This window comes from Balaenoptera borealis (genome assembly GCF_965194805.1).
Source record: "Balaenoptera borealis genome assembly, chromosome: 19".
In the NCBI taxonomy this organism is placed as follows: Eukaryota; Metazoa; Chordata; class Mammalia; order Artiodactyla; family Balaenopteridae; genus Balaenoptera; species Balaenoptera borealis.
In genome coordinates this window covers 4,086,072-4,111,501 of record NC_138878.1, presented here as the reverse complement: position 1 = coordinate 4,111,501, position 25,430 = coordinate 4,086,072, and the positions used below count along the sequence as shown (strand labels likewise).

Genomic DNA, 25,430 nt, shown 5'->3' with positions numbered 1-25,430 from the left:
TAGTTGTGGCACGTGGGCCCAGTAGTTGTGGCTCGCGGGCTCTAGGCGCGCAGGCCCAGTAGTTGGGGCGCACGGGCTTAGTTGCTCCACGGCATGTGGGATCTTCCCGGACCAGGGAACGAACCTGTGTTCCCTGTATTGGCAGACGGATTCTTAACCACTGCGCCACCAGGGAAGTCCCAGGATTTATTTTCAAGTGAACTTTTACTTGGAAGGCCATCCAGAATTGTTCTGGCTGAGGCAGGAAGGGAAGGACAGAGGAAGCAGCGCTCAGATTCCCCTCCCTCCCACCCTCGTCCAGGCTTCTCCACAGAGCAGAGCCTGAAAGTCACAGAGCCATCCCCGCCCGGCACACATGGGAGCGAGATCCCATTTTACAGACAGGAAAACTGAGGCTCTGAGGGCTCTACTCCTCGCCCGAGAAATTCCTCAGCAGTTCACAGCCACGTCTTCTGCTGCCCAGACCAGGTGGTTGCCCGGAATTTGGGCCAGCCTCCTTTTCGCCCAGATGTTGGACCAAGTCCTTTGAATTCCCGGCAGAAGGGAGAGGTCCACAGACATCTCAGAGCTCAAATTAGGACTGTGGACTGGGGCTCCCTAACCTGCTTTGTGGCGAGCTTGGGAAGTGACCCTGTGGCGTGGCGGCTGGCGAGTGCCTTCAGCCTGGGCAGCAAGACCCTTTTTCATGAGCGTGAACCGCCCTCGGCCTCGACGAAACAGCAACGGGCTCCAGGCCTGAGGTTGTGCCCACAGGATTCGCTGAGCCCAGCTGGTCAGCCCAGCCAGAGACGCAGTCGCCGAAAGCCACAAGAGTCCCCACCCGAGGGACCTCTCCTGCCCTGGGCAGCGCCTGTTGTCTGCTGGTGGCACCCCCTCCCCCCGCCGGGAAGGGCCAGCCCAGTCCTCCCTAGGACAACCCAGTTGCCGGGAGGGCCCCGTGTCAACGCGGGAGGGCCCAAGATTTGCGGCCCCCGCGTTGACAGGCAGTGGGTGCACAGAGAGACGGGTGTGAGGGGAGCGCAGGGGCGTCGGGAGTGACTGGATTGAGGCCGGCGTACACAGGCCCCAGTGGACTTTCTCCTGGACTCACAAGAGGACGACGGTCGTGGGGCAGGGCGGGGTCAGCTCTGTGTTTAGGTCCACGCTCCACTGGAGGACCAGTTCCTCCGTCCTGGTCCACATCGCTCTGCCTGGAACTGTGTCCGGTAACTAGTCAGCTCTTTGCACTGATGGCAACTCCGCTGTTCCAGTGTCTCTGGCTAAAACCCAGAGGTCACCCTGGAGGCCTCATTTTCTCACATCTCACACCCAAACGCTGCGTCGCCTTTTACTTTGCCTTTTACTGGCTCACCTTCAAAGGGAAGGGCAAGGCCAGCTGCTTCTCCCCACCTGCACTGCCTCTGCCTGGTCCAGGCCGCTGTCTCCTCTCGCCTCGACTGTGCTGTGGTATCCCCACCGTGCACTGTCCCCGTGAGCCCGCCCTCACCCCGCATGGTCTGTCCCAGCGCAGCAGGCTGAGGGATGCTTGGAGAACTTGACTTCAGTCTGTTCCTGGGCCTCCCCTCTCAGAAGCCCCTGAGGTCTTTCCATCTATACTGCGGTGAATAGCATCCCCCCGCCAAATTCACATCTGCCTGGACCTGTGAGTGTGACGTTATTTGGAAATAGGGTCTTTGCAGATGTAATCAAGTTTAAATGAGGTCAGACTAAAGTAGGGTGAGCCCTAATCTAATGACCAGGGTCTTTATAAGAAGAGAATTTAGGCACAGACACAGAGGGAAGACACATGCGTGAAGACAAAGGTGCAGGGGGGAGGAATGCAGCCACAGGCCAAGTGAGGCCATCAGAAGCCAGAAGAGACAAGGAAGGATCCTCCCTGAGCGCCTTCAGATGGAGCCTGGCCCCGCTGACACCTTGATTTCAGACTTCTGGCCTCCAAAACCGTGAGACAATATACTTCTGTTGTTTGACGCCACCCAGTTTGTGGCCATTTGTTATATAGCAGCCACAGGAGACTAATACCGCCTCCTCTATCTGCCTTGTGGAGATTGCCATGCTCATCATCTAGCAAAGGCTCTGAGAAATCCTGCAAGGAAGCACGTGTTCCATTTTCCCGAGCTTATCCCATCATGCAAGCATCCAGTTGCAACTACCCTTTCACCTCCCATGGGACCCACTTTGGGAAATGTTGGACTAGAAAATTCCTGACGTCCCCTCCAGGCTGAAAGTTCTGTTGCTTTTGGAATTGGAAGCCAAGCCATGAAATAAATAGAAAATTGTATGCATGATTAGATGCTAATTTTAAGTATAGTCAAAATGCTCCTGCAATTGTGGGGAAGCAAAACGAATCTGGGGAAGAACAGCTGCTCTAGTTAACCAGCTCTAGTTAAGCAGTCAGATGTGAGCGCCACTGACCCCGTAGGAGCTCAGTCTGAGGTCGGTCACTGTGGGAATGAGAACAGTGTAGTGTGTAAGACTATTTCCTTGGGCTGTGTTCCTAGAAGTGGACTTGCTGGGTCAAAGGCTTTGCATTTTTAAGACATGTGGTTCATAGTGCCAAACTGCTCTCCAGAAGGTTGTACAGATTTAAACTTCCACTAACGCAGACCAGCGGTACCCATTCTCCCATCTGTGCCAACACTAGCCATTATCCTATTTGACATCTATAAATTGTCCTGTGTGTTTTGACCACAAAGGTAAATAGAGCTTTTATTGAGTTAATCTGAGTTTCTACCGAGTCATGCCCAGAGCAGCCTGCCCACCAGCCCATCGCTGCCAGCAGAGGACTCTTGCCAATGGCTGGGCAGCGGTGCCCTGAGGTCAGGCCAAATTTTTGGAGGAAACAGCAAACCGCACTCAGATTTGGCCCGAAATATTAAACTCTGAAAAAGAGAAGATTCAGTGTCATAGGATCCTTCCCCGAGGCAGAGTGGGAGAGAGAAAAGAGGTTGGGATTTGGAGTCAGGAACACCCGAGGGTTTGTCCTGACCTGGCCCCTTTCTAGCTCCGTGACCTTGGGCAACTCACGGGAGCTTTTTGCACCTCAGTTTCCTTATCTTTGATGTGGGATAACGACAGCCCCAACCTCTCTGAGTTTGATGGGGATTAAATCATTTCCTCGTTGTGAGATGGGCTTTGCGTATGGAACCCTAATACGAGCTGGGGTTCCAGGTGGCCCAATCCAGAGTGCATCGCAGAGAGGTGTAGCCCAGCCACCAAAATGGATTAGGAAGGAATTTGGATTCCCCCTTGCCTTCCGTTCAAACGTCAAGGGGAATCCACTCCTTAGCCCACAGTTGTGTTTCTTAACATCCTGCTTCCTCTGCCCCCTGCGTGTCTTGCGTCCATCCTGCGGCAACTCCAGGACCCCCGCAGCCCCCCAATCCCCCGCAAAGGTCAGCTCTCACTTTTGCCCTTTGCCCCCTCCGCTTTGCTTTTGTCATGGAAATGAGCTTCCTCTCTCCAGTTTTGCTTGTTTTCTCATGGCCTCCCCTAGAATCAAGATTCTCCACAAGAAAGGGAGGATCCTCCCCTCTGTTCTCTGGCCTCTGAGGGTCCTGTTTCCCTCTACCTACTCCCGACTCTGCCTACAACGTGGAACCAGTCTGAGAAAGACAGAACTCTCTTCGGGAAGCGGGGTGGGAGGGAGCCGAGTGGGCAAAGACAAAAGACTCTTTAACCGATGGGGACCCGTTCTGTAAATGTATCCACGTGTGCTCCTCGGTGCCGCTGGCTCCCCTACTTCCGTCACTTCTCCCTGAACTGAAGCTTTGTAACATCTTTGGAGCTTTCCCTGTAGTGAACATGCTCTTTTCTTCCTCTGACTCTCCCAAAAGAGAGGTGGGGGGGGGGCAACTTCTAACCCGAGTTTTGGGGCCAGACCGGCATGGCGGCCCAGCCTTGGGAGAGGCAGGCGTGGGAGGTCGGGGCTGGTGGGCGGTCGGGGCTGGTGGGAGGTCGTCTTCAGGGGCTGCCTCTTTGTCCAGCCTCTTCCCCCATTGGCAGAGGGCCCCGGTGCTTACCCAGCATGTGATCAAACAGAACTCCTCCGAGGGTCGCCTCTCCCTCCGCCACCACCCTCACCCTCCTGCTGGGGTCCTGAGAGCGCCGGGGTGCCGAGCCCCACCTCAGCCTCGCCCTGAACCTTGTCCTTTTCCCTAGGATGCAGAGCGTGCTCTGCCCCTGTGTGTCCCGTCCAGCCCTGGCGGGAGGGCGGAGCAAGGTTCGGGGCGCGGGAGAGCTGGAGAGGTGGGGTCAGCCTGGGGTCAGCCGGCCCCCTCATTAGGAGCTGGGCGGCCTCACGTAGGATGCTGAGCCTCTACAAGCCTCGCCCTCCTCCTCCGCGAGGTGGTGGTGATTGCACCTGCCCCCCACGGCACAGGGCTCAGAGGAAACAACCTGCTGGGCACGCTTGGCTGTGGGCCTCCGTGTATTCCCTCTCTGCACCAGGCATCCGCCGGCTGTCCACTCACCGCTCCGTGCCGGGCGTCCCGCCAACTCCTGCTGATACCCGAGGAACAGTAGCTGCCGGGGTGGTCGCTGACAGTTTCACCCAGTGGACGTAATTGCTTTGATCAGAGTACGGGGCCTGTGGGCTTAAAGGGGGGCCTAATCCAGCCTGGGGTGACCAGGGAAGGCTCCCTGGAGGAGGTGGTGACTGAGCCAGGCCTTAAACAGTGTGTGAAAAGTAGTCGTTCATTTTTCCATCTGTGTGATTAACAAGCATCTATAGCACGTCTACAGAGTACAAATGCCAAGTCAGGTGTTGGGAAAACAAGGGCACATGAGGTGTTGGCCCTGGGAGATTTGAGGCCAGGAAAGTGGCGAGGACATCTCAGACCTCCCTTTCCAGGCTGCACAGGGCCAGGGCGTGGCCAGGCTGGGTGCGGGAGTGCTGGCAGGGCTGTCCCCACGTGGGGGCCAGAGCCAAGGGCCCGCACCCCGTTAGGTATGGGAGAGCCGTGTGGTGGAGTAGCATGCAGCCAAGAACAAGAGGAGGTGGCACTCCCTCTGGTTTAGAACGACCTCCAAGATACATCGTTAAGTGAAAAACAGCAAAGTGCCAGACTACAGGATGGGGCCATTATGCTACATACGTGTGCACGTGTGTGTGTGAGTACACGTAGGGGGCGCCCAGGACACGGACTGGCAAGTCTCTCACCCACCTGAGACCCTGCCCCTGGGAGGATGTTTGCTGCTCATCTGAGGAGCCCACGGGGTTGCAGAAAGCCAGCAGGGCTGGGGGGAGAGGGGACAGGCCCAGAGCAGGCAAGCAAGGCTGGGGTGAAGGCCCGCCCCGACACGGGGTTGCCGTGTGACCTTGAGGTGGATGCTTGTTATGTGTATACGGACATGTGATGGGGTGTGTGACTCAGCCGTGACCCGCTCCGCCACGCGTGAGCCTCGAAGACATGCTGAGTGAAGGAAGCCAGGCACAGTGTGTGAGTCCGTCCACAAGCAGTGTCCAGAACAGGCAAATCCATAGAGACAGAGTACGTGAAGGGTCGCTGGGGGCTGCGGAAGGGGGAGTGAGTGATGTTGGGTCTGGGGTTTTTTGGGGGATGATGGAAATGCTTTGGAACTAAACAGAGGTAGTGGTTACACAACACTGTGAAGGTACCAAATGCCACTGAATTGTCTACTTTAAAATGGTCAGTTGTTTTTCTTCTTTTTTTTTTTATTGAAGTATAGTTGATTTACAGTGTTGTGTTAATTTCTGCTGCACAGCAAAGTGACTCAGTTATACATATATATTCTTTTTCATATTTTTTTCCATTTTGGTCTATCACAGGATATTGAATATAGTTGCCTGTGCTCTACAGTAGGACCTTGTTGTTTATCCATCCTGTATGCAAAGACATAGCTGCTCACCCCAACCTCCCACAGCCCCCTCCCCCTTGGCAACCACAAGTCTGTTCTCTATGTCTGAGAGTCTGTTTCTGTTTCAGAGATATGTTCACTTGTGTCATAATTTAGATTCCACATATAAGTGATATCATATGGTAGTTGTCTTTCTCTTTCTGACTTACCTCACTTAGTATGATAATCTCTAGTTGCATCCATGTTGCTGCAAATGGCATTATTTCATTGTTTTTTATGGCTGAGTAGTATTCCATTGTATATATGTACCACATCTTCTTTATCCATTCATCTGTCAATGGACATTTCAGTTGTTTCCACATCTTGGCTATTGTGAGTAGTGCTGCTGTGAACATAGTGGTGCATGTATCTTTTTGAATTACAGTTTTGTCTGGACATATGCCCAGGAGTGGGATTGCTAGATCATATGTAGCTCTATTTTTAGTTTTTAAGGAACCTCCATATTGTTTTCCATAGTGACTGTACCAGTTTACATTCCCAACAACAGTGCAGGAGGGTTTCCTTTTCTCCACACCCTCTCCAGCATTTATTATTTGTAGACTTTTTAATGATGGCCATTCTGACGGGTGTGAGGTGGTACCTCATTGTAGTTTTGATTTACATTTCTCTAATAATTAGCGATGTTGAGCATCTTTTCATGTGCCTGTTGGCCACCTGTATGTCTTCTTTGCAGAAATGTCTATTTAGGTCTTCTACCCATTTTCAATTGGGTTGTTTTTTTGTTATTGAGTTGTATGAGCTGTTTGTATATTTTGGAAATTAAGCCCTTGTTGGTCGCATCATTTGCAAACATTTTCTCCCATTCTATAGGTTCTCTTTTCATTTTGTTTATGGTTTCCTTTGCTGTGCAAAAGCTTGTAAGTTTGTTTAAGTCCCATTTGTTTATTTTTGCTTTTACTTCTGTTGCCATGGGGGACTGACCTAAGAGAACAGTGGTATGATTTATGTGAGAGAATGTCTTGCCTCTATACTCTTCTAGGAGTTTTATGGTTGTCCTCTCTTACATTTAGGTCTTTAAGCCATTTTGAGTTTATTTTTGTGTATGGTGTGAGGGTGTGTTCCAGCTTCATTGATTTACATGCAGCTGTCCCGCTTTTCCAGCACCACTTGCTGAAGAGACTGTCGTTTTCCCATTGTATATTCTTACGTCCTTTGTCGAAGATTAATTGACCATAGGTGTGTGGGTTTATTTCTGGGCTCTCTATTCTGTTCCATTGATCCATATGTCTGTTTTTGTGCCAATACCATGCTGTTTTTATTACTGTAGCTTTGTAGTATTATCTGAAGTCTGGGAGCATTATGCCTTAAAATGGTCAGTTTTATGTTATGTGAATTTTGCCCCCATAAATTCTTTTAAAAGAATTCAAACGTTGTCCCAATGACCATGCATGTGAGGACAGCCACCCCAGGCCCCAGGCAGCTGGCCAGGGAAGAATGGGGCCCAGGCAGCCATGAATCTGCATTTCTAGGTGAAACCTCCTGTTTTGCAGATGGGAGCAACTGACTGTGGGTATTTGACCCACCCATGGGGGCCGGTTCCAGGTCACGGTCACCAGTCTGTGGCCTCTGCCCAAGAGCATCCACCCTTGGTCCAGAGTGCCTTGATGGCTGCCCACAGGCCTCGGGCTTTGCTGGGAAACAGGAGGGCAGATGGAAAAGTACCCCCAGTGGGGAGAGAGTCCCAGACAAACTGAAGACGCTGGTGGTTTTCAAAGACACGAGCTGCAGCCTCTTAAAATTCCCCAGGCTTCCCTGCCATGGATAAAATGCTTTCTGGGGAGATTGCAAATGTTTGCTCTGGTGGGACTTTGTTATAAATGGACTTGGTTTCGTTTAGTTGGTTATGGTTTTATTTGGTTAAAAAAAACCAACCCTGCAAGATCATCTTACCTGAGGACTCCACGTTAATCCAAAAAAAACCAGAAAGGGCAAACAAGATGGACGAGGAGTCTGACTGCCCGCTGCACGTCGGGTCTGGCTGCAGAGCCCTTCATCGGACCCGCCCGTCATAGTTGCTACCGTTTCTGGAGTGCCTACTGTGTACCAACCGTCCCGGTCAGCCCTGTATGGTTCCTTCTTTCCAATCCTGCCAAAGGCTTCACAAGGCAGGAACTGTTGTTGCATTGTTTTAAAGGTGAGGAAACTGAGGCCCAGAGAGGTGAAGGTGCTTGCCCCAGGTCACACAGCTGGGAGGTGGCAGGGATGGACATTGTAGCCTGTCTGGCTCTTTCAATGGTATCTCACAGCCACTTAGGCTGAAAACCAGACCTGCCCTCAGAGTAACCCTCACGGAGGCCACCTGGTCACCGAGATTTCTGGGGCGCTGAGCAGAGCCCTGTGTCTGCCAGCGAGCCTGCAAGGCCACCGGCGAGCAACCGTCCCCTGGTGCCCAGGTGGCAAGGTGTCACCCAGGTCGAGGCCAGAGAAAGGCCATGTGCAGACCCCCCTCCCTGGCCACTTAAACCCGCACCCCTGCACCTCATTGGGGTGGCTTTCCACAGCAGATGCAACCCCTGCTGCCACCAAGGACCCCTAACAATCCACCCAAGAGGGAAATGTCTTTGAAATTCCTGATCTTGAGAAGTCCGTTTGCTTTGCTCCTGGGCTTTGGGGGAGATGGTCAGCCCATCTTTAAGAAATCTGCTTCAGGTGAGCCCCCGCCCGCCCCAGCTGATGACCTTTGTGTCTGTGCACATGTGTTAACCCCTCAGCATCTTCTCTGAGCCCGATAGGCTGACACGTGAGCTTCACCAGCTCTTCCAACCCCAGTGTTCTCTGATTTTAACCAGCTCCAATTCTGAGTTCACTACCAAGCCTTTCCCTCCCCCAGGGGAGGAGGGAAGGGGCCCTCCCTGATTCTTCTTTCTCTGTGATACTCTCGCTAATGCTCCCTCTCCCTGCTGCTCTGTTCTTTTATAGCACGAATCACAGCATATAATTATACATTTAATTTCTTATATTTGTGTTTACTGAGGGCAGAGGCCTCGCCAGCACACAGTAGGTGTTCGGTAAATATTTGTGGACCAGCCGGCTGGATGCGCCAATGTTGTAGGAATTTTTCTGTGGCCTGAGCAGTGTGCGGTGCCCACGCATTTGCTATCCCATGGCGCCCTCTGGTGGACATTAGGCAGATGCCAGGCTGAGACTAACCCCTTTCTCCTCTCCTTTCAGCATCGTCCCCAGCCCCGTGCCACCTGGGACCTGGCCGCCAAGGTGTGGCCACCATCGGTGACGCGTGTGAGTACATGAAGCAGCAGAAATGGGTCTTCCTGGAGTTCTGTGAGCTGCTTCTGGATGACCAGGTGAGTTGGAAGTCAGCCAGCTTCTCACATTATTATCAATAATATTGTCATTGTCATTAACTAGCGTTAGTAATGTTCAACATAAAACACTCATTGTGCGCCACCCGTGGATCCCTGAGCAGCCGCTCCCTGTCGTCGCCTGGGTCCCTTCCCTCTCTGCTCTTCCAGGTGGTGATGGAGACCGTGGTTGGCACGTCCCTGGCATTAACCCATCTCCGTCGCCCCTGGATTTGCATTAAAGCTCATGGGGAAAAGGTCAAGCGAGTTCATATCCTGAGCCAGGGAATGTGACACTGTGGGACACACATCCCAGACACTCAGAAAGCAGAGTCTGAACATCAGAGGAAGCCCACAAGTTCCCGCTTGGGCCTGGCACCTGCACACACGCTAAGCACGACACAGAGGCTTCCAGCGCGGGAGCGGGCGCAGCTCCAGGAAATTGACAGGCATCGCTCAAGTCTGAGGGAGGCACGAGTCAGCCTGCAGACAAGGGTGAAGTTCATCTGGCGTATACTTTGCGGTTCGAACCCCGAACTGAAAATATTATCGAAAAAACCTCGGTGAAGGTTTTATTGTCCTCGACTCCTCTGTTCAAGAAGTTATTATTTTTTACTGTTTTTAAATTCAGTACTTTAAAAAGTAAAAACAGAGAAGGATCTAGGTTAGAAAAAAGTGCTTTTGTTCTAGCCAAAACGCCCTTGGGGAATCCCTCCTTTCTCCCTACCTGTGAGAACCTGGGCACATCCTGTAACCTGGATGAAACTCAGTTTTTTTGGTCTATAAAATGGGTATACTGTTATCTGCCTGAAGGTCGTAGGGAAAATGCAATCAGATCATGTATAGGAAGGCATTTTGGAAACCGGAAACGTCAAAACCGCGTCCTGGCGATCATTACTATTCTTTAACCTCGCACTTGGAGCTTTTCTTGGAACTCAAGCAAGTTCTCCCAGCCTGGGGACGGTGCTGGTTTGTCAGAGGGCTGGTTGCTGCCTGTGAGCCTCAGTTTCCTGGTGCCCACGGGCCTGTCGACCTGTGGCTAGATGGCACGTCGAGCTTGGCCGTCCCACGCCGGGCGCCTGCTGGGGAGAGGATTTCAGGGCTGGTGTGCCGGTGCGCCTGTGGACTCAAGGTAACACTGTGTCTCGAATAAGCCAGAGCTTGTGTACCCGAAAGACCATGTCCCCTTCAAAGTGGGCCCCGGCCACCTCCGCACTGATCTGATGATGTCTCCGGGCCTTAAGACAGGCCTGCCACTCAGGGGAAGTGGCTTCAGAGCTGGGTGACCCCTTCCTCGGGCTGGCTGGGAAGCAGCCAGGGTCACCGCAGGGCGGCAGGTCAGCGAGGACCGCCCTGCACTGCCGCAGGCCTCACCAGACCCCAACAGCAGCCGGGGTGCTGGCTCTGGAGCACTGCGACTCCCCCCTCCCACGTGACCCCGCTGAAGGGACCACCCCACCGACTGACGCGCTGCCTGCTTAAATCATCTGCCTTTTTCTGCCTTTTCCTTCAGCCCGTATGAGCCGTGTCACCGTCCAGGCCTGTCTCCTTAAGCCATAGGCAGTCCTCAGAATGAGGCGGTTCTAAACATCCTTTTAAAGTAGACGGCGAGCGGCTCAACTCAGTACCCTTCTTTCTGGGTCATGTACTTTAAAAAAACTGTTTATTGTACAAACCTATGAGGACTTAAAAATTGAGATTTTCTGAAAGGCTCGTCACTGAGCAAATCCAAATGCTCTCATTGCTCTGTTCCCTTCCTGTTTCGACTTTATACAGACGTGCGTGTGCGCCCGTGCGCGTCATCCTGACATAGGAGTGTAAGCGAGGGTTGTCCTCTTCGCTCGCACAAGCGAAGTATGTTTCACCGTTGCCAAATGGTTAATACTTTGAATGCGCAGCTACCATAGGGTAATTAACGCTTCCCATGTTGGCTGGCATCTAGACTTCGCTACTCAAAGTGTGGGCCATGGGCCAGCAGCAACAGCACCACCAGGAGTTGGTTAGAAATGCAGAGTCTCAGGCCGTACCCAGAACCTGCTGAATCAGAATCTAAATTTTACTCGGATGCAGGGAATTTGTGTGTTCATTAAGGTGTCAGTGTGTAAAATGTTGGATGTATTTGGACAACACGGTGATGTCCTCACGAGAAGAAGGCCTTGCAGGGCATTCACTTCTGTGGGTCCTCATGTGTAAACGACTCTTGAGAAGAAGCTGGGGGCTTTAGGGACCCAAGTAAATGTAAGTGCTTGCTCCCAGCTCATCTCCAGTCAGCCTTCAAAGTCGTGCTTCTTTGGGATGTTCCAGCACTGGAAAAAAAATCACAGCCATAGAGCCAAGTGTCTGTTGCCCACTTGGGTGGAGAGAGGAGATGATCAAAAAATGGGCCAGAAATTTTTAGGAACGATGGGCTGATGCCACAGGAAGGGAGATGGCATAATGGTGGCAACACCAAGTTTCATGAGTTGGAATTAAATGACGTCATCGCTGATTCCTGCCGCTGTTTAGTCTTACCCGGAGTTGCTGTGTTTGTTACTTGGAAAACGTGTGGTGACCATGTGACGTGCAACCAGGTCACCATTCCTGTGGCGCCATCTTTAAAGCTCCGGGAGGTCCACGTGGTCTGCAGCAGCTCGTCACCCTTGGTCTGGGGCTGGGTAGGAGCCTTCATTTCTCCCTTCCTGACTCGTTCCACACAATGTCCTCAAGGACGACAATCAAAACGAGGAGATGCAATAAAAGAAGCATAATTAAACCCCAAACGTTTCATTTGGTTTGAACATTGCTTCTTTATCAATTTGAGGTCTCAAGTACCTCCCCCCAAAATTCCTCAAAACAAAGTACGTGCCACTAACGCTTGCATTTGCAACCCCCAGAGCAGTGATGCCGACCATTAACTCTCCACCAGACCCACCACGGCACTCACCTCGGCTGGCGTTTTCAAGTGGTGTGCTGTTTCTTCGTGATTTAGTCTTGGTAAGTTTCTGATTCTAGGAATTGATCCTCTTCTTCTGGGTTATCCAGTTTGCCGGCCCGTAATTGTTCGTAGTGGTCTCTTGTGACCATTCTTCTTCCTCTGGCATCGGTTATAATGTCTAGTTTTTCATCTCTAGTTTTATTAAGTCTGCACAGACCTATAACTAATACAGAGATTGAGTCAGTGATCAAAAATCTCCCAACAAAGAAAAGTCCAGGAATAGATGGCTTCACTGGTAAATTCCACCAAACATTTAAGGAAGAATTAATGCCATTCCTTCTCAAACTCTTTCAAAAAACTGAAAAGGTGGAAACACTTCCAAACTGATTTTATGAGGCCAGCATTACCCTGATACCAAAGCCAACGACACCACAAGAAAAAACTACAGGCCAATATCCCTGATGAACATGGATGCAAAAATTCTCCATAAAACACCAACAAAATGAATCCAACAGCACATTAAAAGAATCATATGCCATGACCAAGTGGGATTTATCGTTGGAATGCAAGAATGTTTCAACAAACAAAAGTCAATTAATGTGATACACCATATTAACCGAATAAAAGATAAAAGATCGCCTCTATAGAAGCAAAAAAAAAAAAAAAGCATTTGACAAAATTCAACACCCTTTCATGATAAAAACTCTCAACAAGCTAGGAATAGAAGGAAAGTAACTCAACATAATAGAGACTATATATAAAAAGCCCACAATTAATATCATACTCAGTAGTGAAAAACTGAATGCTTTTCCTCTAAACCAGAAACAAGGCAAGGATGCCTGCTCTCACCTCTTCTATTTAACACAGTACTGGAAGTCCTAGCCAGAGCAGTTAGGCAAGAAAAAGAAGTGAAAGGCATTCAAATTGGAAAGGAAGAAATAAAATTGTCCCTGTTGGCAGACAATGTAATGTTGCAAACTCTAAAGATGCCACCAAAAAACTGCTAAAACTAATAAATTCAGTAAAGTTGCAGAATACAAAATCAACATGCAAAAATCAGTTGCATTTCTATACCCTAACCACAAACTACCTGAAGGAAATTAGGAAAACAATCCTATTTACAATAGCACCAAAAAGAATAAAATACCTAGGAATAAACTTAACTAAGGAGGTAAAAGACTTGTATACTGAAAACTACAAAACACTGATCAAAGAAATTAAAGAAGAAACAAACAAATGGAAAGACAGCCATGTTTATCCATGTTTCTGGACTGGAAGACTTAATATTGTGAAAATGTCCATACTACCCAAATATATCTACAGATTCAATGCAATCCCTATCAAAATCCCAACAGTATTTTTTACAGAAATAGAGAAAACTCTAAAATTCATATGGAACCACAAAAGATCACAAAGAGCAAGATCACTCTTGAGAAAGAACAAAGGTAGAGGCCTCACACTTTCTAGATTCAAAATATATCACAAAGCTGTTGTAATCAAAACAGTATGGTACTGGCATGAAGACAAACATAGACCAATGGAACAGAATACAGAGCTCAGAAATAAAACCACGTGTGTACGGTCAACTGGTCTTCAACAAGGATGCCAATGTTACATGACGGGGAAAGGACAGTCTCTTCAGCAAGTGATTTTTAGAAAACTGGACGTCCACATATCTTACACCACAGAGACTGGACCCTTACCTTACGCCACACATAAAACACATTAACTCCAAGTGGGTCAGACTTAAACAGGAGGCCTGAAACTCCTAGCATAGCACACAGGGGTTGAAAACAGTGTCCATACAACCTGTGCATGGATGTTTATGGCAGCTTTATTCATCACTGCCAAAACTTGGAGGCAAACACGATGCCCTTAGGTAGACGAATGGATAAACTGCGGCACAGCCAGAGAGTGGAATACTATTTAGCACTAAAGAGAAATGCCCTGTCAAGCCGTGAAAAGACACAGAGGAACCTTAAAGGCATATTACTGTGTGAAAGAAGCCAATCTGAAAAGGCTACTTTATGGTTCCAACTCTATGAGATTGTGGAAAAAGGCAAAACTATGAAGACAGTAAAAAGATCAGTGGTTGCCAGTGTGGGCACGGGAGCGGAGGGATAGGGAGGCAGAGCCCAGAAGATTTCTAGGGCAGTGAAAATACTCGGAGTGCTGCCAAGATGGTGGATACACGGCATCAGACACTTGTCCAAACCATGGAATGTACACCACCCAGAGTGAACCTAATGTAACTGTGGACTCTGGGTGGTGATGACGTGTCAGTGTAGGTTCATCAGTTCATCAGTGACAAGCGCACCATCTGGCGGAGACGCTGATAGCGTGGGGAGGCTGTGCGTGTGTGGGGACAGCGGGTATGTGGGAAGTCTCTCTACCTTCCTCTCAATTATACTGTGCTCCTAAAACTGCTCTTAAAAAAGTAGTCTTTTAAAAAACTCTTGGAAATTAAAACTATCACAGCCTGAATAAAATATCCAATAGAAGAGATAGAAGACAAAGTTAAGTATATTTTCCAGAAAACAAAGAGGAGCCAGTGACAGGAAATTAGAGGAGAGTCTAGGCAGCCCAATGTGTAAAAGTCAGAAAAATAAGAAACTGGAGAGGGTGAAACTCCCAAAGACGGAACACGGCAGTCTTTTTTTTTTTTTAATTTTATTTATTTTTGGCTGTGTTGGGTCTTTGTTGCTGCGCATGGGCTTTCTCTAGTTGCGGCGAGCGTGGGCTTCTCACTGCGGTGGCTTCTCTTGTTGCGGAGCACAGGCTCTAGGCGCACGGGCTCAGTAGTTGTGGTGCACGGGCTTAGTTGCTCCGCGGCATGTGGGATCTTCCCGGACCAGGGCTGGAACCCGTGTCCCCCGCATTGGCAGGCGGATTCTAACCACTGTGCCACCAGGGAAGCCCCTGGAACACAGCACTTTTGCCAGAACCGAGGAGCACGTGTCTCAGGTGGAAAGGGTCCACCAAGCATTAGCACAAGGCATCAAGGCAGAGGACTGTTGACTTTGAGGAACCAAGGACTAAAAAGATAGTAAAGGCTTCCTGAGTTAAAAAAAAAAAAAAAAAAAAAAAAAAAAAGGCAGGTCGCATGAGACAGGAACCGGAAGTTCCCGGACCCTCTCGGCGGCAAGGCTGGGAGGCCGCAGTGGGGTCTCCACAGTGCACAGAGACCCCGTAATTTCCATGCCTCCCATCAGTCCTGGGGCAGAGCCATTCCTTCCCTAAAGATCAGCACCCGGCTCGGGGAGCGCTCGCTGACCCAGCCGCACACCTACAGTTGGCCGCAACTTCCCTGTGTCCTGTGTAAGGAGCGATCCGGTTTCATACTGGATCCTCAGTCAACACTTTGGGCAGCTGACCCTGTCACTGAAGGCTCCAGAATGCTGCTTTGGGATCAACAAGGATTTTACGGGCACCCCGCCCACTGTTGCCGGGCTTTTCCCAGGCCGTCTCTCCTTCAGGATACTTCTCACTGCTTAAGCAGCCAAACCCAAATCTCCTAACAGAAGACAGGATTCAGCCACCTTCCTAGTTGGGCCATCTTTTCATTTTCCATTTTAATGCAGACGTCATCTGAGATGAGCCGATAAAACATTCCAACAGGAAGAACACAAAAGCGCGGCACAATTCTGCAGAGCCACAGACACAAGCCTGAGGGTGGTTGCCAGCGCGGCGGAGTGCTCGGGGACGTGTCTCCAAGGCCGGCCAGTGCCTCCCTACGCGGCGGCCACCCTCACCTCGCCTCGCCTTGCCTCTCTGGGTCCCTCGAGTGCAAGTACCAGACACACTGTTGAATGAAGTTGTGGGCACCTGAGATGCTGGATGGAAGAGAGTGATCTTTAAAATTGTTTTTGTTTCCAAGTGCACTAAAAAAATGAAGGGACGTTTAGGACAAAGCTAAGTGAGATCAGTTGCGTCTACTGGAAGTAAAATGTTAAATGTGGAGACGGCGACCTTTGGGAGAGCGGCTTACTTGTCCTCAGCGATGATGGGGCTCTGGAAGCAGCAGGGGGGACCACAGCGGCCCGGGTGCCGGTGCCAGAGCCGAGCACGGAAACACGCCAACGACCCACCAAGAACCGCGCCACTGAACAAACTGCTGGAGAATGTCAACTGGTGGCTTTATTTCTTAAAAAAGTTACATTGAAAGAAGAGGTTGAAAAGTCAAGTATACTTGATTTGCACATATTTGCCAAGTCTCACAGGATTCAACCACTTAGATAATTGTTTTTATTGATAACCAGGATATACATATGAAAAGCCTCACATTGAAGCCCAATACACACGTCCAACCCAGATGACAGATATTGCAGAACAATCTCGGGAAACCCATCAGTCTCCTGTTCTCCTGTTAGTCCTCCAGCTGCAACCCAGAGCCCCCCGTTCACAGCCCACTTTTCTGCAGTGACTGAGTCCATTTCACACCCATCCCACAGCTCGTCTACTCAGCTAGACTGTTGTCCAGTAGGCCCTTTGTGGTTCTGCGCCGGCAGTGGTAGAAACCCTGATCAGGACAGGGGACGGGTTAATGCAAACGAAAGCAAAACAGCTCACAGATGAGCAGAGAGGCGTGGAGACCAGGAGGGAGACACCCACTCTTCTCAGCGCGGGACGTGGGCTCCGGGGACCCCCCAGACCTTGTCAGAGATGGCTTCCTCCTCAGTCCCGCGAAACACCGACAAACCAGGCAAGTTTAAGGCGAGTCCCCAGGGAGGGGAGCTGTTTGCTCTCTGGCATAATTTTAAGCTCTGCACCAAGGGTCCTATCGCTTGTGACGTGGGTAAAGAAACAAAATGATACCCCAAAAAGGTAAAGACTGAAAAATCAAACAAGCTGTCGCCATCCTGAATACTGTCTGCAGGTGAGGCCCACGGGGCCCAGGGGCTCCTGCCTCGCGGCCCCCTCACCTCCTCGGCCGCGCGCGCCCCCTGCACGGCCAGCTGCGCATCAGGCTGCAGGTACCAGGCCGCCGCAGACGCTGCTGTCCGCTCACCGAGGGGCCGTTTACACGCTGCTCATTTGGCCGGAACCAAACAGGTCAGTGCCAAAGCCCTCTCACGCACTCAAGATTTTTAAAACAGGAGGGCAACAGAAGACCACACAGGAATGATTGTTCTTTGGATTGAGATATTCTCCAGTATGCAATACATTCATAGTAAACCCCACGGGAGGGGGGACCCTGCGCAGCTCTCCCCTCTTCCCTGAAACGTCAGTTTCTAAAAAATAGCTTGTCTGTGGCACACGCCCATGACGTGTTATGTTGCCTGAACAACACGGCCCACTTTAAAACACACGTGCACGCACACACACAGACACGCGTGGACTTGCCCACAGGGTCAGGGCCCACCAGCCCCGGGCGGGGAGCGAACCTGCAGCCCCGCCGCTCCTGCGTCCAGGCCCCTCCTGGACCGAGGCGGGCCCTCGGGAATCACGGGGCCGGCGGAGCTCCCCGAAGCCACCAGCCGCAGAAGAATCCCTGGTCACTGGCTTGGCTCGTTTTCTTCATGCCTGAGAAAAGCAGCTCAGCACACAGGATTTTAATAACCCGTGTAACAACCCACGAAACTTCTTAAAAAATGCCAAGTATGTTAACAAAACTCCTAGCTGTGCAGGCAGATGATGACATTTGGCTCCTTCGTGCGGCCACGTCCCTTTGTTACTGGACGGTGACACGGATCAGAGCGCCCAGTTAGTGTGGGAACTCCGCCATCTGTGACCGTAAACGTATAAAACTGCTTGCTGCAAGCAGCTGGTCTGCACGTGCCCTACTGGTCGCAGGTGAGCTGTAGATACCCTTTCCGACCCCGAATAAATAAAGTCCGTGAACAAGTCCCAGCACGAAGCGAGAGCCTCACACCGAGAACTCGGGGCCCCCTTTCCTAGGTCTCGTCGGCAGTCGCCTGAATCGGAAGCCGACGCAGGGGTTCATCCAGAGCAGCGAGGGGGGGCCCCCAAAGACAGACTTCATCCCCTCCCACCGCAGCCTCCGCTCCCACGTCGGCTTCTCACTCTTCAGCCTCTCAATCTCCTGGGGGAGAAAGAAAAGCAAGTGGGCGGCAGCGCCAGGAAAACCCTCAGCAGGTACGGCTCAGGCGAGCGGTGACAACAGGGGAAGCCCCAGCAGACTCTCACGTCCCTCCGCACGTGGGAACGGGGCGTCGGGGTCAGCAGCGGGGGCTCTCCTGGCACCAGCCCCGCGGCCCCCGAGCACAGCCAGGCTGCAGCCACCAGCGGGGGGACAGCCTAGGCAGCCCCAGAGGCAAAGGGGGAGCCAGTCCTCCGGGCCAGGGGTTGATCTTTTTTTCCACGTATTGTATTACAAATATTCATCAAGCACCTGCTCTGGGCCTTCAGTTCAAAGACATGAAGGTGCCCAACTCCCTGCAGCTGCCAGGGGGCAGGGCCTCCTAGAAACGGAATGTGCCGGCTCTCCCTGCCCGGCTCTGTTGACTCGCAAATCCCGGGGATGCTTGAAACCCGAGCTGCACGCAGTGAGGGGGGCACGTGCGGCGATGCTGTCGCGGCCCCTCGGGGCTGCCCCGTCCGCCTCCCAGGTAACATGCGGGCCCCCGCTGTCCACAGCGGTGCGGCCCCCCGGCTCGTGCTCCCACCAAGGCCTAAGCAGACGCGGCGGAGGAGGAGCGTACCGTTTCATCGCTGCATATGGAGTGGATCTGGGTGCCGAACATCACTGCGGTGAAAGTGAAAAACAGCAGACCCTCAAGGCACAGGAAGATCAACAGGATTACAGTGACTGGAGGTGAAAAATCACTGCATTCTGTGAACGAGAAGAGGCTGGCTGTGACTGGACACCCGAGTGCGGCGGGCATCCCAGGCCACAGGTTGGGGGGTTCAGCTCACGGAAGAGCCGCCTCCGTGCCGCCCTCAGGCCGGCGTCCACGGAGGAAGGAGCGCGTTTTGTAAACAGGCACACCCGCTGTCCACCGGGGGCAGAAGGCAGCCCTGCCAGGCAAGAATCCACACCACCACTTCCTGGTCGGCGGATTCGCAAGGTTCTGTATCACCCCAGGTTTCTGCTGAGCCTGTATTCGTGTACTGCACTGCGTACTAAAATACAGCTAAAGCCAGAAAAGACGAGAGTCGTGTGTGCCTCCACCTGTGAGCAGGCCCCACTCGGGCGCACACCCAAGTCCAGGGCCGCCCAGCTCGCGCCTGCCTGGCCTGGCTCCCCTCGCGGGGCGACTGGTATCAGCCACGCCCGGTCGACCAGCCGGAGCACACACAGGCCCGCTGGGAACAAGACGCATTCTCGCCCAGCCTCAAAAATCTGCAAAGTACAAATGAGACTCAGCAGAAACTATTAGCTGACTCAGGAGGACCAAGCGTATGTACGTGGCTTCGTTATAGCAAAAGGGCAGTGTAAGAACTGCCCCATCCTCTTTTCTTTAAAAGCTCAATTAATTGCTAAAACACCGAAGCGGATTTCCTTCGAAACCGGAGGACCCCTTCTTCCTCCCTTCTTCCGCTGCCTCCCCTCACCCCCCACGGCGTGCACTTACCATTCCACTGCCCTCGGACGCAGGCGACAAACTGCAGCCCGCAGAGCACGAGCGCGTGCACGGACGCCAGCGCGATGTACATCTGCGGGGAGACACCCGTTAGCCCACCCGAGGACGAAAGGCCGCTGAACCGCACGTTTACTCCTGATCTCATGTGTCAGTGAAAATGAGTGAGGGAAGGAATGACAGCAGCAGTTGACCTCCGCCTCGCCGGGACCACACGGGACCAAGGACAGTAATCCACAGTGGGGAAGTACGTTCTACCACTTCAGCAAGAGCCTATTAACAACTGTGGTTCAAGGTATCTGGGAGAGAATTAAATCACAGTAAAACACCTAGAATAACACAAGCAACATACACTCATCTGGTGGACTACTTCCTACCAATGACAGCACAGGTATAATGCGAGTCCCAGAGAAGAGGCTGCAGGTCTGACGTCAGAATAAACTTACTGGCTCCAGGTAAGATTCCAGATAAAGAACTTACTACAAGTCACTGACGACGCGAGTATCTTTACTCACAGTGAAGAGCACGAAGAATCTCTGATTCTTTTCTCCGACGCAGTTGTTCACCCAAGGGCAGTGGTGGTCCATTTTCCGAATGCATCTTCTGCAAATACTGAAAAGGAGCAGTTAGATTTCCACTATTCCACGCGCGGAGGGAACACCACCCAATGAAGACAGCGCTGGGGAGAGGCCACCCAGGGGGCCTCCTGCCCCGGGGAAGGGGTCCTGGCAGGGGTGGGTCTATGGCTGTGGGGTAGGGGTCCCTGTAGTGGTTGGGGCTCAGGCTGCACCTGGGAAAGTTTCCCTCCAGTGGTGGGTGCTCGGGTGCCCTGCGGAAGGGGTCCCGGCAGGGGTGGGTCTATGGCCGCGTGGGGAACAGGTCCCTGCGGTGGTGGGTCTATGGCTGCACCTGCGAAGGGTTCCCTCCAGTGGTGGGTGCTCACGCTGCCTGGGGAAGGGGTCCAGCAGCAGTGGGTGCTCTGGCTGCACCGGGGAAGGGCTCCCTCCAGTGGTGGGCACTTGGACTGCACTATGAAGGGTCCCTGCAGCTTGGGCACTCAACATGCCCTGGGGAAGCGGTGCCTGCAGTAGTGGGGGGCTCAGCCCCAAGTAAGGGGTTACAGCAGTGGTGGGTCTGTGGCTACTGGGGAAGGGGTCCCTCCAGTGGTGGGTACTCAGGTTGGCTAAGGAAAGGGGTCCCTGAGGGTGGGTGTGGGTGAACAGGCTGCCCTGGGGGAAGGGCTCCCTGCAGCAGTGGGTGTTATGGCTGCAACAGGGAAGGGGTCCTAGGAGGAGTGGGTGCTTGGGCTGCCCTGTGGAAGGGGGTCCCTGTAGCAGGGGTTGCTCTCGCTGAATCGGGGAGGGGGTCCCTGTAGCAGGGGTTGCTCTCGCTGAATCGGGGAAGGGGTCCCTCCAATCGTGGGTGCACAGGTTTCCCTGGGGCAGGGGTCCCTGCAGTGGTGGGTGAACAGACTGTCCTGGGGAAGAAATCCCTTCAGCGTGGGCTCTGGCTGCGCCGAGGCAGGGGCCCCTCCAGTCATGGGCGCGTGGGCTTCCCCGGGGCAGGGGTCCCAGCACTGGCGGATGCACTGGTGCCGCAGGTAAGGGGTCCCTGCAGTGCTGGGTGCTTGGGTTCCCCTGGGGGAGGGCCGCCATACCTGCAGTGGTGGGCGCGCTCGGGCTTGATACAGCAGCACTTGGGGCACTTGTAGATCACTTCTCCAGGCTTCAGCTGCAAACTCTCCATGTATTCTTTAGTAGCATTCCCTTTGGGTACTGCCCCCTATGGTTTAATAACAATGCATTTTAGCTGGGGGGAAGGAAGGTTAAAAAACATCAGTAAATTTAGGAATTAGTCTTGGGTGTTATATATCATGATATAATTTATAATGCTGTAGTTGCCACTTATATTAATATGAAAAATAACTATTACTCAGGCAGGACCAGAAGTTTTATTTTTCATGGAAAATAACATGCTTTAAAATGAATTCAAAATATAGAGTGCGTCATCCTTCATAAGGCGAGTCACCTGGGTTTTTCAAACTTCATGCAGGTCGTGCCAGAGGTGAGGTGTGTTTGCGAAGCCACTCCAGCCCCAGGGCAGCTGGCGTCCCTAGGGTGCAGCCGGCCCTGCGCACAGCTCCTGGGCAGGGCTTCCGTGATAAGCACACCCACAGGTTTCCTATCAGCTGCAGCAGGGGAGCACTGAACAAAGCAATCTCAAAAAGGACTTTATCTTGTGTGTTTAAAGTTATGTAATGCATCTCTGCCAACCTAATCACGAGAGTGTCACACACAAGCCCCAAGCCCCCCCCCCCCCCCGCCTCCCCCAGGCGTCTGGCCCCAGGGGCAGGAGCTGCGGGGCTGTAAGTGTGTGTCTGCAGGAGCCCTGAGCACTAGGGGAGCTTGAGAGGTACGAGGAATCTGGAAATGGGAGCCAGAGCCAGAGAGCCCCGTACACGGGACGGCAGTGGGCCCGAGCGGAGGGCACTGGGCCTGAGTAGGCTGCAGAGGGGGAGGAATTGTTCTTTGGGCAGTGGAGACAGAAAGTGGAGATCACGTTTGGAAGATCATTCTGGGCACCGTGGCCTGTGGACTGGGAACAAGGCCCAGACCCCGTTTCTGTGCCCCACGGAGCCTGTCCTTCACACAAATGCACGTTTCTGGAGAAGGAGCCCCGCTGGGAGGAGCCGAGCAGGGGTGAGAGCACGGGGAGATGGCAGGCACGCCGCTGTCAGCAGGAGCTGCGCTGGAGCTCCTGAAAGCCCACTGCCCGGCTGGACGGGAGCCCGAGCCAACCTCTGCGGGGCCAGGGCCGACACCCACGTCTGCAAAGCCCAGCAGGCGCGTGTGGAGACCCAGGCCCACTGGCTCCAAGGCCCCCGGGGAGCCGGACAGGCGGCCCTGTCACCAGCAGGAGTGAGGCCCCACAAGGTGCCCCGGGTTCGGGGGGGAGCACAGGAAGGGCTGCAGGCAAAATGGGAAGGTTCACTGCCCTACCCTCCCCTGCAGCTGACTGCCCTCCAGATGGGCACCGGTCAGTCCCCCATCCTAACACAGGGAAGCTGCTGTGGTCGAGATCCTGGCCTTAACACGCCACCTGTCTCCTTAATCTACAGCGTAAAAAAAGTTCAGGGTTTAAAGGCTCACTTTTGAGAATTTACATCAGAAGGTCAGGTCCAGCATTTTACTCAATTTTCCCAACACCGGCCGCTCCTGATGACAGCTCGGGTCACACGTTTCATAAGACGATGGAATGGACCAGGTTTAGCCACACACACGCTGTTTCCACGGTAAAACACGTGACCTGACACACTTCTGCGGAGCACGGCACCCCACGCCGCCCGCTGGTTAAAGAGCGCTCCTGCGACCACTCACGGAGAACAGGTGTGCATCTCGAGGGGGAGACACGTCAGGTAACACGTAACAACCAGCCCGCGTGGAGACGAAGGCGTTTTCTCGTCCTTTTTGCGGCTCAGAGCCCTGGGCAGGCGGCCCCTATCTCCCCGCAGTGCCTCCCGATGACCCACCCAGGTCCCCGCGGCTGGTGATCTGCGCTTAGATTCCGTACTCCGAGATGCGCTCTCGCAGGCCAGACACGGAGCAGAAGGGCGGGCCCAGGTCCACTCAGCACCGGGTCTCACCAGGTCACACCAGACGAGCGCCCGCTTCCTCGGCACCACTGGGGGCCCCTCTTCGCTCCATCAAAGAAACCTTCCGAACAGCTGAGGCACATTCCTCAAGCTCGCGTTCGCCTTCGAACCATTTTCAGGGCATGTTTTTTTCTAAGACGCACCTTGCGTGTTTCACCTGTGTCCCGCCAGGACTGTGGTCCCTGCCATAGCCACGCCTCCTACCCCAGTGCGGCCCAGACGGCTCCCCTTCGGCACAGCGTCCTCCGGACAGCTTTGCCACTCGCTGCTGCTGCTGCTAGTGCCCGACCTCTCACACCCGCACCCACCCACCTCTGATGCGCCCTGGAGAAGGAAACCAGGTGCCCACCCTTAGGAAGAGTGCTCCCAACCACGGCATACGTATACCCAGGGAAGTTATGATTTGCAAAGCACATTTTCCCCCCGCATATCTTTCCATCTTGACCCCCTGGTTCCCTCCCTGTCACGCATTCTGGATCCCCAGGACCTGAGCTAGGGGCACGGGAGCATGGCGCTTCCCCTAGGTCTACCTGCTAATTCATGGGCAGCACAGGGGACGAGAAGCATGTAAAGACACGTACAGGGATATAAGCTGCAAATTCCACAGTGGAAGGAGAGCCACATGACAAAGGACCGTGTTTCTTCAATTTAAAAAATCCCAAGGAACAAGAGGGGACCACCGAGGTGAAAAAGGAGACACGTCAGCCAGTCACAAAGGATAGATCTTATTTGGACCCTGATTCAAACAAAAGAATATAAAAGGACTGAGACGACTGAGGAGACGTGGCCTCCCACTGGACATAGTGAGGAATTCTCCAGCCGCTCCACATGAGCCGCTGGCGCTGGAGCCGTGCTTCTATAAAGAAGAGCCCTTTTGGGGCTTCCCTGGTGGCACAGTGGTTAAGAATCCGCCTGCCGATGCAGGGGTCGAGCCCTGATCCGGGAAGATCCCACATGCTGCGGAGCAACTGAGCCCGCGCGCCACAGCTACTAAAGCCTGCGTGCCACAACTACTAAAGCCCGCGTACCACAACTCCTGAGCCCACGTGCCACAACTACTGAGCCCGCGCACCTAGAGCCCGTGCTCTGCAACAAGAGAAGCCACTGCCATGAGAAGCCCGCGCACCTCAACGAAGAGTAGCCCCTGCTCGCCGCAACTAGAGAAAGCTCATGCACAGCAACGAAGACGCAACGCAGCCAAAAATAAATAAATAAATTTATATTAAAAAAAAAAGAGCCCTTTTTAAAGATACACACAATTATTTACAAATAAAGTTTTATAATGTCTGAGATGTACTTCCAAATATTCTGGGGAGGGAAAGAAAGGGAGTAGGCGAGGATATTGCTGACACGAGATTGACCACGAGGTGATAAGCAGGGTTCATGACCCTCTTCTCTCCACTTCTGTGTACAATGAAATGTCTGTAAGAAGTTAACGAAAAAGCAAGGGCTTTGGCAACAGATAACTGTTCAAACCCCAGCTTTGCCTCTTGCCAGCTGTGGGTCTCACCTTCTGACGTGATGTACGCCCACCTCCGCAAGGTGCTGGCGGGTTAATGAACGCCCAAAGGCGTCCCAGGGCGCCCGGCACGGGACCAACGGCTCCCGGCACAAAGGCGCCTTAGTGGGTCCTCGGCACACATCTGCTGGTAAGGCTGATGCTTGTCAAACAAGGCTGGGGACAGAGGAGAGCAGGCTCTGGGTGCGGGGCAGCGGGTGGCCTTGCACAATCTCATGCTTCTGAACACTGAGACTCACCTCCGGAGGTGAGCTTGCTGCCTTGTGACCGATCAGCTCCCTGATCCATCAAATGTCAGAGACCCCATCTTCCTTTCTGCTCTCCCCTCAGAGGACCAATAACTCTTCTCAAGAAACAACCCAAGCCAGAGCCAATCCTAGCAAAGAGCGACTGTTCCTACTGGCTTAGTAAAAGGACGTCCAGCAGAGAACTGGCCTCACCCCGGGTGGCATGACGGCTCTCGTTCAGCCCAGACTGGACCCCGGGTTGAAGGTGATCTGCAGAGAGGAGAAAGCAGCCGCCCTGATGAGAGGACGGAGCGGACACCCGACCCTGCTGGCCACGCAGTCTCCCCGCCACTGTGGGTCTGGAACCCAACGCTCCCAATTCCCTCTGGTGTGAGGGG

General features: G+C 52.9%; 1 protein-coding gene and 1 long non-coding RNA gene across 4 annotated transcripts in view; one reads left to right on the top strand and one right to left on the bottom strand.

The window, feature by feature from the left end:
- The window catches only part of LOC309616387, a 94,243-nt gene that overhangs the window by 51,727 nt on the left and 17,086 nt on the right, over positions 1 to 25,430 (top strand). The window contains exon 6 of the long non-coding RNA XR_014237445.1: positions 9,052 to 12,152. This is a non-coding gene — a long non-coding RNA (uncharacterized lncRNA). The remainder of the gene's footprint in view (positions 1 to 9,051; positions 12,153 to 25,430) is intronic.
- Positions 12,296 to 25,430, bottom strand: part of ZDHHC7 (zDHHC palmitoyltransferase 7) — a 36,387-nt gene continuing 23,252 nt past the window's right edge. For 2 of the 3 annotated variants that reach the window (XM_082366933.1, XM_082366932.1), the window contains 5 exons: positions 21,292 to 21,416; positions 20,150 to 20,246; positions 19,629 to 19,710; positions 18,756 to 18,886; positions 16,209 to 18,136 (listed from right to left, as the gene is read on the bottom strand). In XM_082366933.1, the coding sequence (XP_082223059.1) occupies positions 17,960 to 18,136; positions 18,756 to 18,886; positions 19,629 to 19,710; positions 20,150 to 20,246; positions 21,292 to 21,416 (612 nt within the window). In that variant the 3' untranslated portion in view covers positions 16,209 to 17,959. Of the gene's footprint in view, positions 12,317 to 16,208; positions 18,137 to 18,755; positions 18,887 to 19,628; positions 19,711 to 20,149; positions 20,247 to 21,291; positions 21,417 to 25,430 lie in introns of those variants that run through there. The other variant, XM_082366934.1, reaches the window with a different exon arrangement.